Raw genomic sequence first — 18,417 nt, forward strand, 5'->3', positions numbered from 1 at the left:
ATTCCTCGCTTGTAAAAGGAGGGTGTTGGAGTACTAGACCCTTAACAGCCTTCCTAATTCTCTGATCCAGTAACTCCCACCTTTCACCCTCTACACACATGTGTGCACACATACACACTCAAATCTGGTTCTCCACCTGGAGTCCTGGTGACAAACACAGGCACACACACATGCGCACACACCCAAGGAGTCACTTCCAAAGTGACACAGGCAAGGCCCCTGAGGGACTCCCCTAGAGGCAGGGACCCCCAGGGCAGAAATCACCCAGGGAGCCTGGCCTGGGACACGGGCTTGTTCCTGCTCCATGAATAAAGAAGCAGGCACAGCTGGCCTATTCATAATCAGCATAAAAAATTGATTAGCCCTTTCCAGATTAAACATTATTGTTTCAACGATGAACATAAATCAGCCAGACGTGGAGGGCTTGCCTGCCTCTGCTGCCAAGGAGCAGCATCAGGTAGATGGCGAGTCGGGAGACGTGCCCTGGGGGCAGCAGGAGAAGAGGCTCCTCCCTGGAGGAGGCCTGGCTCTAAGAAGGTACTGGAGACAGCATGCCACTCCTCAGCCCTATCACCAGCCCCTGGCCAGCAAGTACCAAGGGGTGGCACCTTTTCCAGAGGTGAGGAAAGGTTACCCACCTCGCTGAGCTGCAGTGAGGCCTAAAATGAGACCTTGTGTTTGAAAACATCTAACATATGCGAGGGAAGAATAAAAACCTTAATAAACATTCAGTCCCTGCCCTGTTGGGGTTCCCCATCTTCCAGTCCCACCTCCCTCTTGGGAATGCTGGGAGAAGCCATAAACTTCAGGGAAGTGAAACTGAAGCACCCGGGGACCCTTCAGACAGTGGCAGGATGGAGGGCTTAGGAGCCTGGGCTCTGGAGGCAGCCCTGGCTTTTGCTCCTGACTTGGCCTTACTCTCTGTGTGACCTCAGGCCCATGGCTCAACCTCCCTGGCCTTGGTCCATTCCTCTGTAAAATGGGAATGATAGTACTTCCCTTAAGGGCAGCTGAGAGGACCACAGATGATGCCTGCAAAGTACATCCAGAGCCCACCTGATTCCTTCAGCTCTTTCCTCCTGCTCCCTCTTCCGATCTCAGCACCTCCATCTGTGCCCGGGGGCTCTTTCTTCATGGCCACAGGAATTCACACTTCTCAGGAGCAACCATCCTCCATGAAGGACCAACACCCTACCTGCTCCCTTAGCCCATGGCTGGGATGATTGTAAGGCTAGAGTTTGGCACCATCTCCCGTCTCCCCACTGTGGCAGCTGGTTTAAGAACATAGTCACCAGCTGCCTACTCGAACCCGAACTATGTTCCCACTTCCCTCCAGGCAGCACCTGAGGTTCCCACAAACCACTCTCAATGCGATACTTTTCTTGGAGTCTCCTGGGAGCGCCTGACTCGGATGAGCACCTCTCACAGATGAGCACACAGCTTAAGTCGGCAATTAGGTTCACTGACTCCTCTAAGTCACTGCTTGGACCCCAGCCATCACCAGGAAAGGCAACCCTCTGGCTCACCCAAAACCTGGGAGAAGGCATCTGAAACAAGGGCAATCACTCACCCCCACCCATGCCACCAACCCCAGCCTTGGGCAGCCTGCAAAGGGAGACCCAGCGCCCTTCCCTGGGGAGGGGAGGGAAGGCCTCGAGTTCCATTCAAGAAGATGAGGCACTGCGGCCCCTCTGCAGTGGGATCAGCTCCTTCAAGAGCACTAACTGTGACATTTTTTTTTCTGGGCTTGTGGCACCTAACTCCTCCAGAACACAGCGCAAAAAGGCTCCAAAGAGAGAGTTCACCTTTACCCGGCACAGATGGTGGGCAGAGCCTCCCGGCTCAGCTCCTGCCATGGGCCCCTCCATCCATCCTGCACTGTTGGCTGCCTCTGCCTGAAATGTCCCTGTGCACCAGCCATGGGGGTTGGCGCACACACACTATTAGCTGATGTGAACATCACCACCCGATGCCTGGGCCCACTCTAGTGCCCTCTAGAAACCAGCGGCTGCACAGTGGGAGGGGCAGGCACTTAGGCGACAGAGTTGAAAGCCTGTGCTGCTTGTAGCTATGTGACTGTGGCTATTACTTAACTTCTCAGGGACTCTGCTTCTTCCTTTGGAAAACTGGAATGGCAAACTCTACCAACCTTGCAGAATTATTGTAAGTGTTAGAAAAAACATCTGTAAAACATCCAGCCAATATGTACACTTTTTTTGTACCAAATAAACAGAAACTGTAACATATTTATCCACTGACATGCATATCTACAGTATTGTTGCCTTACCCCTCTTTATGCCTTTTTCTGCCTTACTGCCCCACCCCAACTCTGGTTTAATGACATGGGGGACATCATACAGACCCCACCTCCTCTAAACACAGTGACTGGTCTGAGAATGAACATCTGTATTTGTGTGCATGAGGCTACCGTAACAAATTACGACTAACTGGGTGGCTTAAAACAACAGAATTTATTTTCTTGCAGTTCTGGGGGCTAGATGTCTGAAATCAAGGTGTTGGCAGGCCCATGTCCCCTCTGAAGGCTCTAGGGGAGAACGCTCCTTGCCTCCGCCTGACTCCTGGTGGCTGCCAGCAGTCATTAGAAGTTCCTTGGTCTGTAGCCAAATCACCCAAAACTATGCCTTCCTCAGCACATGGCCTTCTTATAAGGACCAATCCAGTACAAACTCATCTTAAATTACCTAATTATATCTGCTGCAAAAACCTTATTTCACATTCTCAGGTTCCAGACAGATATGAATTTGGCCTAGGGAGTTGGGGTGGAGTGGGGAGGCATGGAGACACTGTTCAACCCACAGTCTGACTTAGGCTGTCAGAGTCCTGTTCCAGAATTTAATAAAATAAAACTGGCGGGAGACCCTCCTAGGGGCAATGCTGGGAAGAAGTGAGGGTGAGAGCTGCCGATGCTGCTGGTCCTGGAAGGAACCAGCTGAGAATAAGCTGACCTGCAGGAAGAAACTGAGGGACAGAGGGAAGAGTCCTGAAAGCGCCCCCAGGGCCCAGCTCCACCCCAACTCTCCCCAGACTGAGGTTACATGACACAGCACATCTGCCTTTTTGCTTCAGCTCATTCACATTGGGGTTCTGATCCTCACAACCACAAATCCTCCTGTCTCCATGTCCTTCCATGTCCTCTAAATATTCATATGTTGAAGCCTTAACCTCCAGTACCTAACCTCCAGGATGTGACCTTATTTGGAAATAGGGTCATTGCAGATGTAATTAGTCAAGATGAGGTCATACTGGCATAAGTTGGGCCCCTACTCCAATATGGCCATCTCTTTATGAAAAGGATAAATTCAGACACAGAGACAGACATGTACACAGGGAGAATGCCAGGTAAGCATCTTCAGGAGAGATCTGGGTGACGCTTCTACAAGCCAAGAACACCAAAGACTGCCAGCAACCCCCAGGAGCCGGGAGAGAGGCCTGGGACACCCTCCCTCTCACAGACCTCAGATGACCCAACTCTGCCGACACGTGGATCTTGGACTCCCAGCCATCAGCACCGCAAGGCAATAGATTTCTGTTATTTAAGCCACTGATTGTGGTGCTCTGTTTCAACAGCCCTAGGAAACTCATATACCCCCAACCAAAGTGCCCTGCCATTCCAGCCCCTCCGGCCTGCTCTTTCAGCACTCACCACCCCACACCCAGCTTCAAATGTCCCCATACTTGTGCTCCTTAAATCTTACGCATCTTCCAAAGGCCAGCTCAAGACCCACCTCCTCCAAGAACTTCCTGAACTTCCCCTAAACTTTTCCTGCCTCAGCCCCGCAGCTAAGTACTTAGTTGCTCTCTAATTAGTCCCTCTCTGTGTTGTTCCACCTGCCTGGCTTTGGGAGGGAGGGAGGACTGTGGCTTTGACATTTTCTATATCCCCAGGCATTGGCACAGAGGTAAGGACATATCAGCTGCTCAACAAATCTGTGTTTTCTGAGTGAGCAAAACAGCAAGCAGTGGGCCCAAGCTTCCCAAGTCAATGAATGGGGCCACCATGAGCCAAGGCCCTTTCCCCACAGAACAGCCCAAACACAGCAGCTGAGCAGAGGGTTAGATCCCAAAGTGGGGGAAGTACCCAAGCATGTCTGTGGATTGAAGATGAACTGGTAATGGCATGGGTATAATCACCCAAAACCACTGGCAAGTGGGAGGGCCGGCCAAAGGCTAGACACAAAGAACACTCTAGAATCCTATCACCATGATGGAAGAATTTAGGAAAATATGGCTTCCTCTAAGTTCACAGGGTACTACAAGGTCCAAGCAGGGTGAAAGCTCTTTGAGGCCTTCTGGCGTTCTGGGACAGCAAAACCAGCCTCTCCCTGAATGCTGGCCCTCTCAGTCCAGGCACTAAGCTTCCAGCCCTGAGTAGAACCATCCAGGGGGACAGGCACTGGACCAAGAGTCAGGAGACCTGAGTTCTAATCCTGCTTCTGCCACCACCCTGTTGTGCCATTCTGGGACCGTGACTTCCCTTCTGTTTCCTCACCTGAAACACACAGATTGAAAGAGATAATTTCTAAGCCCTTATAGCCTGAGTGAGTGATTCTGTTGGATAACTTCTGCCTAAAGCACTTACCATTGAACAATGATTAAGGGGAACAAGAAGAGCCAGTGTTTGTCAAACCCCAGGCAAACCAGGTGACATGCTGGCTATAATGTGAGTGTTCTGGTCTTACTACTTCATTCCATCCTTACTGAAGAGTCCTGACTAATGCTGCTCCATTTTGTAGGTGACTTTATTTTGTGAGAGACAGGTCACATCGGGGGTAGGTTGCAGGAATTGAGGGATTTGGCCAACACAGTTGCCAGGGCTGGCCAGATGCTCCCAGCCAGTGCAAGGTGGACGGCTCGCCCACCCAGCGGTTGGGAGTGTCGCTCCACCTGGAGGGAACCGGTCCAGGTGGTTGGTGAGTGGGTTGGTTGTACTGAGGGTCAGGTCATATCTGGGCCCGGTCTGCGCACACGGCGCATTCTGCTCTGCACATGGTCCGGTCTGCACACGGCCTACTCTGCGCATGGCCCAGTCTGTGCATGGTCCGCTCTGTACATGGCCCGGTCTGCACACGGCCTGCTCTGCACACAGCCCATTCTGCTCTGCGCACAACCCGCTCTGCACATGGCCTGCTCTGCGCACAACCCCATTCCTGTGTATAAAAGAAGAACGAACTTGTACTTTGGGGTCTCTACCTGCGAGTGTGAGACCCCAGCATGCTGGCCACCCAATAAACGCTCTTGCTTTTGCATCCACGCATCTCCCAGTTATTTGGAGGTCGATTGCACAGACCCAACACTTACGACTCTGCACATGACAAGCACAGCTAACAGCTACCAGGATTTACTACATGCCAGGCACTGCATTCTATATGGGTTGTAGCTTTCAATCCTTGCCACAGCCCTGCTAATGCAAAGGTTCTAGCATCATCCCTGTTTACAGATGAGGAAACTAAGTCTCAGGAAGAGTTAATCATACAGTTAGAATATGGTAGCATTTGGGATTTCTGCAAGGCTCTCCAACTACAAAGCTTATTTTATTAACCTTTACACCATACAGGATCAGAAATGATCCTTTTGCCCCTTCTAGAAGCCAGACCATGCCCTTGCCCTCAGCCCACAGTTTGGATAGCCCCAGACACACCCTCACACAGCCCTACATAGGCAGGGGCAGAGCTGGCCCCCCTGAGGACCCCAGGCCCCATAACACCATGTCATGATGTCATGCATTGGAGGGAGTGTCTGATCATGTAACACGCTATTTTTGGGCACCTTTTGCATGTCAGGCACTGGGCAGTGCTCTGAGGAAACCCTAAGATGAGTGGGTGGAGACCAGTCAACCCAAGAACATAACCTCACCATTGAGATGACAAGGCTAAAGTGAGGACCACAGTGGTCAAACCAAGTGCTCTTGAGCCACAGCCCAGCCTGGCCAGGGAGGTCAGTGATGGCTTCAAGGGAACAGGCCTGCAGTTCAACAAAGCCACATCTACTAACACTTGCTGTGGGCAGAACCCACACTCAGCCCCCTGGGGGATCCAAGATGGAGAAGCAACCAACCTTAATGCAGCAAATAACTGAATGGGAGCTGCAGCAGACAGGCAGCACCGACACGTTCACCGGCTGTGCCTATTTCCCATCTGCAAAGTAAGTACTAGTAGTACCAAGCTCAGAGGGTTTTAGTGAGAAGTGACTTGGTGCAGCCCTTAACAGGTACCTGGCAAGCCTTCAGAGAGAGAGACAGAGTAAGAGAGAGAGAGAAACAGAGACAGAGACAGAGAGAGAGAACGAGAAAGTGTGGGTGTGTGCATGGGTGTGGTCGCTGTTAGACCTGAAGCTTAAAGGATGAGCAAGTTCGACGAGTTCAGAAGCAGAAATAAGGGGGCAGGCTGGGTGCAGTGCAGGTTACAGAGTCAGCCCCCAACCCATGCGGCCAGGGCCCAGCTTTGGGACAACTGGAGAAGGCAATGGGGCTGGAAGGAGGTGGGAGCAGCTCTGGCATGGCTCTCTGGGGGTCACTGTTCCACAGCCATGACAGGGACACAGTTCAAGCTGTGGCAGCCCTGAGGTAACAGACTGTGGGTCCTCAGAATCTGAGCAGAGCCCCCAGGGAGGCGGCGTCGCCGGAGCGGAAGGATGCAGAGCCTGAGGGGTGGCGGTGGCTGCGGGGCTGGGGCCGGGCCTGCGCACCTGGGGAAGAGGAGCCAGCGCCACCAGGCCACCATGGTCCCCCCACCCCGTGACTAATGGCACACCATCCGTCCCGCCTGACATTAATGCTTCCCACCATCCATCTCCCACTCCTTAAATTACCATTTTATGGCCAAAATCTCTCTCTCATAATTGATAAAAATCTCCTTTTGATGTTTGGCATTATTGGGGGAAAAGACTTTTTTTATTATTCATTATGTCTTTAATATAAATGTATTTTTTATGGAGAGCTGCCGGGAAGGCTGGATGAGGTCAAATTGGGAGGGAGAACAATCTCTCTCCCTGGCCCCGCAGTGCTCCCCGCACAGCCCCGCAGCCACCAGCTCCTCTGTTCCACTCCTAGAACACTTACACCAGAGCCTTCTCTGGGGAGGCAATCAGACGCCGGAACAAAGGTTGTGCTGAGGACAAAGAAAAAGTGAATCTAAACACAGCTGAAGCCCTCAAGGTGGTCCTCAGCTCCTGGCCAGGGGAGCAGCCTAGGGGGTGGTAAAGGGGCCAGGCCTCTGCTAGTGTGCAAGAATAAGGGCAAGAGCTCCAGAAGGCAGGGACCCCCAGGGACTGGCACCATACCTGGCACAGAGGAGCAGTCACTAAAGAACTGTGAGGTGGAGTCAGCCCTGGGACTGGGAGGGGTTCCTCTGGCCCCTCTGCCCTGAGCACTTCCCTAGCCTAGTCCAACCCAGGGCGGCTCATCCCTGCATATGCCCCACACCCGACTCCTCCAAGCTGAGGGAAGCTGAGTCCGCTGCCATCCTGCCAGTGAGGAGGGGGCCAGGTGAGGCCGGCACACAATACAGCCACTGACTCATGACCCTGGGTGCCCATGGCTCCACCTCCAGGCCTTCACCCATGGTCAGCCCTGGGGAGCAAGGGCACAGAGCAGGTGCTTCGGATGGACCTCAGGAACTGCCAGTCAAAACTGCCTGGCTGAGCTGCCAGCAGCGCCCGGGGTGAGGGGCTCATTGGGGGTGCACTCAAGTAGCCCAGGGACAGACTCTCAAGGCAGCATGCAGGAGAGTCTAGCAGTGGTAGGGAAGGTGCAGAGAGCTGGATTCTCCCAGCAAAACAGCATCTGGGACACAGAACCATATCAGGTATCAGAAAACCTGGTTAAGCTCAACTCTACCATTGAAAGTTTCTCAGAACCTTTGTTCCTAGCACATATAAAGCATCATCATAACACAGAAACAATAGCCAACATTTGCTGGCCTCTGGCTCTGCACTAGACATGCTCTTTGTGCCCCACATTCATTAATTCATTACCCCTGCAAGCCTATATGGCAAGTACTGCTCAAACCCCAATTTTACAGATGAGCAAACTGAGGGACAGAGAAGATAAGAAATATGCCCAAGGTCACAAATTCCTGCCCACTTCAAAGGCTCAATGTGAAGCTCAAGTTGTCCTATGAAAGTAGGACTGATGGTACTAAAGTGGAGTCACAGCCACAGGCCATTTGGAGAACCCTCAGGGTTAATTTTATGTGTCAACTTGGCTGAGCCACATACCCATATATTTAGTCAAACATTATTCTGACATTTCTGTAAGGGTATTTTTGTGTGAGTTTTACATTTAAATCACTGGACTTTGAGTAAAGCACACTGCCCACCATAATGTAGGTGGGCCTCATCCAATCAGTTGAAGACCTGAATAAAACACTGACCTCCCCAAGCAAGAGAGCATCCTGCCAGCAGATGGCCTGGGGCTCAAACTGCATCAGCTCTTCCTGGGTCTCCAGCCTAATGGCTCATCCTGAAGATTTTTGACTTGCCAGCCTCCATAAATGCACAAGTCAAGTCTTTAAAATCAATCAATCTATCTATCTCTGTTCATTACACACACACACACACATACCCCCCCCACCACCACCACCACCCCCTACTGGCTCTATTTCTCTGGCAAACTCTAATAGAAAAATGAAGTCCAACGCTGGCAGAGCTGCCACAGCCTAGAGGAAGGGATGCCCAGACTGGGTCCGTTTCCCTAGTTGTTACAGAGGTCTCCATGGGCCAGCAGAGGTCTTGTGTACAGGCATACAGGAATGATCTGGGTCATCCCAGAGTTTGCCGTTCACTATGCCCTCCCCCGGCCCTGAGACCTCCATAAAAGCCCTTTGCTCGTCTCTGCACCACCCCACGAGGAACCCCACCCGTGGGCAGGCGTTCTCCTGTCTCACCTCCCACCTTCTTTTGCTCCTGCTGGTCCTGGCGCCCAGAATGCCTTCTCTGGACCACCCCCACCATGCCTGACAAACTACTAATGCTCTTGGGGGAGAGCTCCTTTGTCTCTTTTCTGAACTCCTGCTTACACCTTGAGGGAAAGAAGACAAAATGTCGCCCTCCATCTGTACCTGTGGGTCCACATGAAACAAAGGGGTGCGCAGTCTCCCACCTGATGAACAATGGTTCTCTGATGCATTCTCAGAGCCCCAGTGGGCAGACAGTTCATCAAGAACACCACGCATCTGTGACATACAGCTCTTGTCTCCAGGTACTGTGGAAAATTACAACAAAGTCTAGATCTCCACCCCACGGAAGCTGAGGAGTAAAAGACTAATACAGGTCTCAGAGTACACAACCAAACCCCGACACCCCAACACAGTCCTAGCCCTGCCCCTAACGAAGGTACTCTGTGTTCCACTATAGCAGCTGATCTCATTTCCTTCAGTTTTTCATAGAATTTCAGAGCTAGAAAGAACCTTATTTGATACAACTATATTCCACAACAACAAATAAAACTGGATCCGTTATTGAAATATATTGCAACGAGACTGGACTTGTCTGTATGTGTTTGTGGGGGAAGGTGTCCACAACCAAAGATAACTGTACCAGTGCAGCTGGCAATTCTATCACCTCTTCCCAGGTCCCACTGTAACTCCTACCTGAGCTCTCCACCCACCTCAAACCTCCCTACCTCCACCTTCCCCCACCTGTAAAAGATGACCTCATCTCTCATATTACTAAGAAAACCTCGTCCCACTCCATCCTTCTTTGCACAGGTTCCTCTCCAAGTTCTCCTTCTCCTCAGGTTCCCGTTATGAAAAGAACAAAAAGGCTCTTCATAATGTGACCTCAGCCCCCACTATGCAACCTCAGCTCCACTGTCCACCAACCTAAGCCCATATGCCAGTCAACAAGACTATCCACCAACCACCGGCCATGCCTTGTGCTTTCCAGAGCCTGCTCACCCACCTCATCAGTCAGTAGTCCCTTCCTCTGACCTCCACCTCCTCCAGGCTCACCCTTCTTTGAGAGCCTTGGGTCAGACGCTGCCTGCTTCAAGAGCCTCCCTCTACCCAAATATAACCTCTCTCTCCTGCAAAATGGCCAGGTATTACAAATGAGGAGTGTACCTCCTGGTGACCCCACATTATGGGGGCCAGGAAGAGTTCTCACTCCTTCTTGGCTAAACCCACAGCTTCCTCAACTGTGTCTTTTTCACTAAATACCAGCTGCTTGGACAACAGAGAGAAGGAATGGAAGAATGAAGAAAAGATGTTGAACCACAGAATTGCAAACTGTGAGAGCCTGAAGGAGGCATAAGGATGGGTTGTGGGGGGTCAATGTGAAGAACACTGCCAGGCCCTCCAGCACAGAGCCAAGAGCTCCTGGGATCTAGACTGGTCAACAGCCTCTCGGCTGAGGCCTAGGTATGACCCATTCCAGGTGCAGAGGTATCAGTTCAGTCTCCTTCCACAGCATGGACCAGGCCCAGAAGCAGAAGGAATCTGAGGCTCATCCACCTGTTAGGGCTCCCCTCAGCAAGGCAGGGCCATGTCTTCAACATCCCTCCCAGACTCTCAAGCTCAGGTGCCATCTGCTGGTCAAGGTCAGCACTGCACCTGGGCCCGTAGTCCCAAGAGCAATCACAGGACCAAGACTGAGAAAATCCCTTACCAACTCCAGACCCAGATCAATTTGGGGGCAGTAGAAATTACCTAACCTCCTAGAGTTTGAGTTTCTGTTTGCTTCCTGGAGCCTGTCTTTCAGAATTAAGGCCTAACATTCAAAATAAAAAGGAAAAAATAGGTTTCTTTCCGGTAATACTAGCTGAGAAACTTCCAAGACATAGTCATACAGATACACAGAAAAATGATTTCCTAAAGGATTTCTGACAAACAGAAGCTCTGTTAATAGGGGACAAAGAACTTGCCTGGGAATTAGAAGATCTGAGGTCCCATCCGTCGTTCACATGCCCCTCCCTCAGCTTTGTGGCCCCCGGCCCCATCCCAGCCTAAGTCACATTCCTGCCTAAGCCAACCCCTATGCCAGGACAGTGTCCCATCACTTGCTCTCATCTCTACACATGGCACTGGCTGATGTATGGGGATTTGGACTGACCCAGAACTAAATGCATAGGATCCAGAAACGCCGCAGCCCTGCTCTCATCTGCCACCCCCATGCTAGGGACACCCCCCAGGGCCAGCTCCATCTGCCTGGAACAGGAACTGGCCTGAGGACACCAGTGGCCCTCCAAGGCCTCTTCTGATGGGAGGGGGCCCCAGGAGGCAGAGATGCAATCAGCCAGCACAGGCTGGGACACACCAGTCTGGAGCTCTCTCTAGCCACTCTTTCCTCTTTTCAGGCTGAGATTTAGGGGCAGTTATGTAGTCTTTGAGCTCCAGGTAACCTCAGAGCCCATCCAAGGACTCAGGTTAAGAAAGCAGATAGTGGTGCATGACAGACTTGGCTTCCCTTAACCACACTCCTGAAACCAGGCACAAAACAGAGCCTTCCACTGAGGGTCCCAGTGCAGGTGTGGAGCCCAGAATTAGTGGGGCACACTCAACCATCCTCCTGCAGGGAGAGCTGCTCCCTGCAAAGTGTCACAGGAGGGGCTGGAGGAGGAGAGAAGTGCAAAGTGAGTGACTTTCCCCCGCCCTCACACCCCCACACCCACCTACCCTGTTCCCACACAGCCCCTTTCCCCTCCCTCCACCCACAGACTGAGAAAGTATGTCACCGGGGAACAAATGCCATCTTCCCAGGAGGGCGGAGGAGGAGGAATGGGGGAGGGAAGACTTTGACTGTGTGCCCTGGGGGCCGGGGTAAGAAACCAGAGGTTTCTGAGCTTCCCAGCTGTGAGGGACACCCCCTCAGAACCATGACTTTGATATTCACCTCCCTTTCTCTGAGGGCTGAAGACAACCTGTGGGGCTGGACCCAGAGGCTCATGTGCAGGACTACTTGGACTACTTGGCCAGGGGGGCCTAGAGAAGATGCCCGAAGATACAAACAAAATCTTTTATCCAAAACATCCTTTGGCCAGTTAAATGGGCCTGCCACAACTGCGGACACTCCAAAGTTCTCACCTTGCTCCTCCCTGGCCTAGAGGGAGCCACTGACCTGCTCTTGCCTTCCCTCTCTAACTCTGCACAGACAAGTCAGCCTCCAAGGGTTAACGTGCTGCCTTCCCTCCCTTTCATCCGCCCCCACTGAGCTGCCACATGCCAGCAATGATGCACTTCACACTGTTATTACAGTGATTTATTTAGTTTTAATTTGGGGGTGAATCTCGTGCTGTAGGAAGCAGGAGGCCAATAGTCTTGGCAAGAAGCAAAGCCACACACAGGCCCATACCATGCCAACGCCCTCCCCTCTGCCTGGGGTCCATCCATCCTAGCCCAGCTCCTGCCAGCCTGTGGCCTGCTCCTGACTCCAGTCCTGAATCAGGTTTACCCTTCCCTCCATCTCCTCCACTTTGAAGTAGATGATCCTCAGTAAGAAAGGAGCCGACAGAGGTTTCCATGCTCACCTCCTTTGTGATCCAGGCTCCCCAGAGCAGTTAATGAAGCCCCCTCCGGACCAGGCTACCACTGAGGAGTGGGACATCTTTGGCTGGACACCTGATACCAGTTCTACATTAAGGGATTGATAGCCTGGGCCACCTCCATGCAGATCAGTGAAAATGGGCAATGGGTCTTTAGGAAACCTCTGCCCTAGTTTCCACTTGCCCTTAGTGGGCAAGGAAGCCAAAGCCATCACTCATTCCTCCACTGGTTCATTAAACAAACACTGGCACCTGCTATATACCAGCTACTATTCTGGTGCTGTACAAACAGGGCAAAAGAGTCATCACAGTCTTCATCCCTAATGACTTTACCTGCAGCAAAACCACCTAGACACTACTAAGCAAACCACATAATGCAAGAGTGAAGGGAACAAGGTTGTGCAGAGGGTCACAGAAGACTTCACCGAAGAGCGGCAATTTGGCTGGGATGCCAGCACAGTGCCTGGCATTTGGTAGATGGATGGATAGATGGGTGAGTGGCCTAGAAACACAGGGTATTACTGGCAGGAACAGAATGGGGTAAAGATGTTCCAGGCAGACAGAAGACCATGGCACAGGCCCTGGAACTAAGGGTACACAGCAAATCCGATGTAAGTGGCTCAGTGTGACCAGAGCATAGGGAAATACCAACAATAACAGTAGCTAGCATTTGCTGAGCATTTGCTCCAGGTTATTACTGCACTAAGCACTATATATTCATTCCCTCTTCTAATCCTCACAGTACCCCAATGAGGTGAGTACTATGTCCCTTTTTGCAGATTAGGAAAGTGAGGAGCCAAAAGGAGAAATAATCTGTGCAAGGTCCAAGCTTCTGGCTCCAGAGCTCTAACTCCACTGCCACTCCTATGTTATGGAACAAACAGTCAGGGTGAAAGGGAATGGGGTGGCCCTTGAAAGCCCTGCTGAGGATTTTATTTTAGGGAAACTTGGGAGACATCAAAAGTTGTAAACTAATCTCAGGAAAGGCATCAGTTGATCAAGGCTTAACGTGAAGATAATTTGGCTCAGAAAAACTCTAGAAAACCCAAAGGATTCTCTTTCAAAGAGGAAAATTTCCAATACACAGATAGGTGAGGTGGAGAGGAAGTTTTTTCAGTAGAGATCTCTGAGGTACCCTCAAATTACAGCACACAATTTGTCAGGCTGGGCCTGACCCACAGATCAGCAGCCTGCAGACAGCCACTCACAGCCCTCTCAATCCCCAGAAGCATGACGACCAAACAGGCAATGAGGACCCACACCACTGTGCCCGGGCTGGGTTCCACATACCCTACAGAGCACTGGCATGAGTCCAAAGGGGTAAGACAGAAGGGCCCTTCGCCTCCTCTGTTGCCCCAGGAGGTAGAATGAAGATCAGACAGGTGAGGTTTGAGGTAGGTTTTAGCCCATAGGAGGAAGCACTTACATTTAGAGAATACTGGCAGAAGGGACCACTTAGGGCAGCAGATAAAAAAATAAGCTTCCTATCACTGGAGATAATCAAGAAGAGGCTGGATGAATGCCTGCCAGGGACATCCCAGAAAAGCCAATGCAATGAATGATTTGGACAGCTTACCGATGGCGTCAAACAGCAGTGCACAGAATCACTTCCTGAAGTGCCCTTGCATACTCTATCACCAAAGCCTCCACCCATCATCTGCAAAATGGGTTAATAACAGTACCTCCCTCACACTTGCCAGGAGGCTTAAGTGGGATAATGTATGGAATACAGCATTGCTGTCAGCAGGAAGTCAACCCTCAGTAATTGATAAATATTATTAGGGTGAACCATATGAATCATATGAGGTTACAGATCAAAAGGTCAAGTATCAACTATTTCACATGGTCCAACTAGTATTATTTTACTGATGGCCAATGAGGTTCCTTCCAGCCTCTTTGATTTCAGTACTGAAAGTTGCCGTGAAGTATGGCCCTGAGCCAGCAGTGGGTTCCCAACACCTGGCAGCAAGAACTCTGCCAGAGCCTTTGCCGAAGCAGGCCATCCAGGGCTCATCCCGCCCCACACAGGCAGCTACCTCTTTGCCCAGGTCCTCGCGGATGACCTGGCGGACCTCTTGCATGCTGCTCTGCGGGGCCTGGCTGTGCAGCACCTTCAGCGTGCTGGTGTACTCCTCGGGCAGCAGGTAGTCCAGAGCCCCCAGATGCTGGCCCACCTTGATGAAAGTGCCCCGGTTGGCACAGCAGAGCTCACAGAGGCGCCTGGCAGAACGCAGGTGCACCTATGGAGAGAAGGCCAGGGCCAGAGAGGTGTGAGTGCATACTAGCCATTGGACATTGTTCCCTTTTCTTGCTGCCTCTGCTTAACAGCCCAGTTTCACACATACACATACACACACACACACACACACACACACATTCATTCACCTTCTCCCTCAGTGTTCTCCTTTGGTCTAGGTGCCCAGAAGAGTCAATCACACCCTTACACCAAGGCCAGCCTTCTCCCATGGCCTGATGCTTCTGGCCATCAAAACTTACCTGGCCCAGGTCCCACTCCCTCAGCAGCAAGTATTTGTTGCCAAATCTAATCTACTAATGATTCATTCAAGGGTACTCTGAGTTAGCATATTCGCCACCCAACCCTCAGACCTACTAAGAATACTATTTGTTTGGAGGTCTACGATTTATAAAACCTGGTCACATACATTATTTCTTTTGATCCTTACAGCCACTTAGGGAGGAAGGTATTGCTATCTTTAAAGATAAGAAACTCAGGTGTTTTGCTTATAAAGAAATAGCTAATAAATCAAGGGAAGGTCTAGAAAGCCCTCCAAACCTAGAGCTCTTTTAACTTAGCCAACTTTAGCTGGGGTCTCCTATTAACTGGAGGAAACATTTTACTCAGAGGTATAGGGAGCATGGAGTAGGCAGCTGTCCAGGGCAGGGCAGGCTTAACTTGCAGCCTGATGCCTACTGTCCTTCCAGAGCTGGGAGGTGGCCCCATTTGCCCCAAGGCTGTGCATCCTCAGTCTTCACCCCAACTCAGCTGAGAGGACCTTGGAACTATGAGGGTCCTGCCTTCTAGGAGCTATAGCTTCTGAGGCAGGATGGGGGCTTGGGCACACACAGGAGACAAGGGAGCCCAGGGCCCTCTCCCACCTGTGAAGTCAACCAAGTCAGTGTGAACATCTGTGGTGGACTTACACTCTCTTAAGTGCTATGAAAAATGCTGACATGATTGAGTATATATCAGAGGCAATAAACCAACTGAAGAGTTAAATAACGGTTGCCAACAAAGATGGAAGAAATGTTCAAAGATCCTATATAATTAGTTGCCAAGTGAACCGTACAGAAAGCTGCTGCTTTAGAAATTAAGAAGAGAAGGCAGCAGCCCTGAACACCCTCTTCCCAGCAGCCAGAGGCCCATCTTCCCCCTCCCACCGCAGCAGGGCAGACACCCGACCCCAGGCACTAGCAGGCTGTCCTGATGCCCCCGAGGACCACCTACTTCTGACTCTGCCTTCCACCCTTCTGTACTCTTGGGAAACCCTGTGTACACAAACATGACTCCATCTTTCTGGGCAGAGTCCTCCAACCTGGATGTGGATACAAGGTTCAAGCTGGGCCTAGGAGAGTTCCTCTCTGAAGGAGGGTGCAGGGAGAAGATTAACTCTAAGAATTAAGAGAGAGAGCACAGCCCAAGGTGGTGAAGTTGAATCCAGTGTATACAGTTTAAAAGGCCAATGGAACCTGTAGCTGGTCTTGAATATAACAAGAAAAGGTCATAAAATATAAAGATTAATAGCATTGCCTTTGGAATCAAAAAGACCTGGGTTCAAATGTTACTTGCTACTTAACTGTCATAAAACATTGGGCAACTTGATTAACTTTGGAGCCTGAGATTCCTCTTCAGTAAAAGGAGGAAAAAAGTGATAACTGTCAGTGATGAACAAATGGAGCAATGCACAAAAACAGAGCTCAGCACAGGGCCAGTACATGGTCAGTGCTCAACAAAGGGAATGTAAAGAAAAGGGGGTGAGGTGGGATCGATCTTCCTAGGAAAAAAAACCAAAACACTCCTGGACCATCCACTTCCTATACTTAGTTTTGGCCAAAAAATCTGGACCACAATCTGACAGAAAGAATTTCATGATCCATCATCTAAATTGCAAAGCATCATGTATAAGAAATGCAAATAACCATAGAGTATTTGGTCTAAATACACCGACTTTGGGTTCTCTTCCAAGAGATCTCCCTGATTCTGCAACCACCCTAACACCAACCACCCATTTGCTCACTGGCCCTGAGTCCTGCCCTTACCCAGCACCTGGTTTCATTGGCTGGCTGGATATGTCACTGCAGCCTGGCCTCAATGAAAAACCCCGACTTCCCCATTTCATTAATGCCAAAATATGTCAGGAACAGTTGGTGCAGTCTCCCTGTCCCTCCTCCAACTTCATTATCACTCCCAGCTCAGTAACTTGCCTTATGATTACCTCATTACCAATAACCTTGCTGTAATGAGTTTTAATCTGCCTCATATTAATTAAAAGCATTGTCAATAGCCAGCTTGGGTTGGGGCTTGGGAGGGGGAGCAGTGAATAGCTAATAAGATCAACTCCATGCTGATTAATTATTGATTGGGAGGGTTGGAGCAAAGGCCCAACGAGGGCAACTCTTTACTCATGTCTAAATCCTCAAGCAGAAAGTTACCACAGTCAGACCCAATCAACAGGGCTCTCCCAGCTGGACAATATCACCAATGGAGTTTAGGGTTGTGTGTAAGGCATAGAGGAAGGAGACAGTCAGTCAGACACACATACATACCCCACAAAACACAGGAAGAGAGAGAAAGTGAAAGTGAAAGTCACAGATCCCAGAACAGAAAAAGATGTTTGATTAATTTTTGTGGTCAAAAACTCAAGACCCAGTGCCCTATTACATGCATTGACATGTAAACAGTGGTATCTCTCTGTGCTGCAACATTACAAGAGTATTTTTATAGGTTTTTCTGTAATTTTCATATTTCTTAAAACTAATATATAGCAATAATGGGGGAGAATTTTTAAAAATAATCCCTTCTTCAACATCTTCTGGAAATGAAAAAGTCCGGCTCATTTTTTTCAGCTTTAAATGTTCAAGACTCAGCAAAGAAAGACAAGTATCAAATGGTTCCATTCATCTGTGGAGTATAAGAACAAAGCAAAAACTGAAGGAACAAAACAGCAGCAGACTCACAGAACCCAAGAATGGACTAACAGTTACCAAAGGGAAAGGGACAGGGGAGGATGGGTGGGAAGGAAAAGATAAGGGGGAAAAGGGGCATTATGATTAGCACAAATAATGTAGGGTTGGGGCATGGGGAAGGCAGTATAGCACAGGGAAGACAAGCAGTGATTCTATAGCATCTTACTATGCTGATGGACAGTGACTATAATGGAGTATGTGGTGGGGATTTGATAATGGGGGGAATCTAGTAACTACAATGTTACTCATGTAAGTGTATATTAATAATACCAAAATAAAAAAATAATAAATAAATGTACAAGACTCTGCCATGCAGACTGGACCAGCTTAAGTGCAGAAAACAGCATCTCTTCCCTAATTTAGCAGAGGACTATGATTCACATGAGTGTTTTTCATTATGAAAAGGGAACTGCAACTCCTCCCTAATTCCCAAGGAATCAGGCCAGGACTGCCTCTAAAGTCCCTTTGCTTAAAGCTGTCATTTAGGCAACACAGTAAAACTCATCACATCTTGGAATAAAACAAGTTGCAGTTTATTAGTTTTTAAGGAGCTTGATCACAAACTGAATCCCATTCCTTAGGAGTACCCTCTGTCTCTCTTGACCACATGTGGGATAGACTGGTTCAGAGCACAGGGCCACCATCAGACTGCCACCAGCTTCACCATTCAAAAGCTGGGCGAATTACATGACCTTTGTCTAATTGAGTCTGCTCAT

General features: G+C 50.1%; 1 protein-coding gene across 10 annotated transcripts in view; it reads right to left on the reverse strand.

Moving 5' to 3' along the window:
- ADCK1 (aarF domain containing kinase 1) overlaps positions 1-18,417 on the reverse strand; it is a 209,577-nt gene that overhangs the window by 131,352 nt on the left and 59,808 nt on the right. For 9 of the 10 annotated variants that reach the window (XR_012133740.1, XR_012133738.1, XR_012133739.1 and 6 more), the window contains one exon: positions 14,533-14,736. The exons of the other annotated variant lie outside the window; for it this stretch is intronic. Coding sequence is in view for 5 of the 9 variants with exons in the window: in XM_037019635.2 (XP_036875530.2) it covers positions 14,533-14,736 (204 nt within the window). In the remaining 4 variants the exon portion in view is untranslated. The remainder of the gene's footprint in view (positions 1-14,532; positions 14,737-18,417) is intronic. 10 annotated transcript variants of the gene reach the window in all.

Source organism: Manis javanica, chromosome 8 (assembly GCF_040802235.1).
Source record: "Manis javanica isolate MJ-LG chromosome 8, MJ_LKY, whole genome shotgun sequence".
Lineage (NCBI taxonomy): Eukaryota > Metazoa > Chordata > Mammalia > Pholidota > Manidae > Manis > Manis javanica.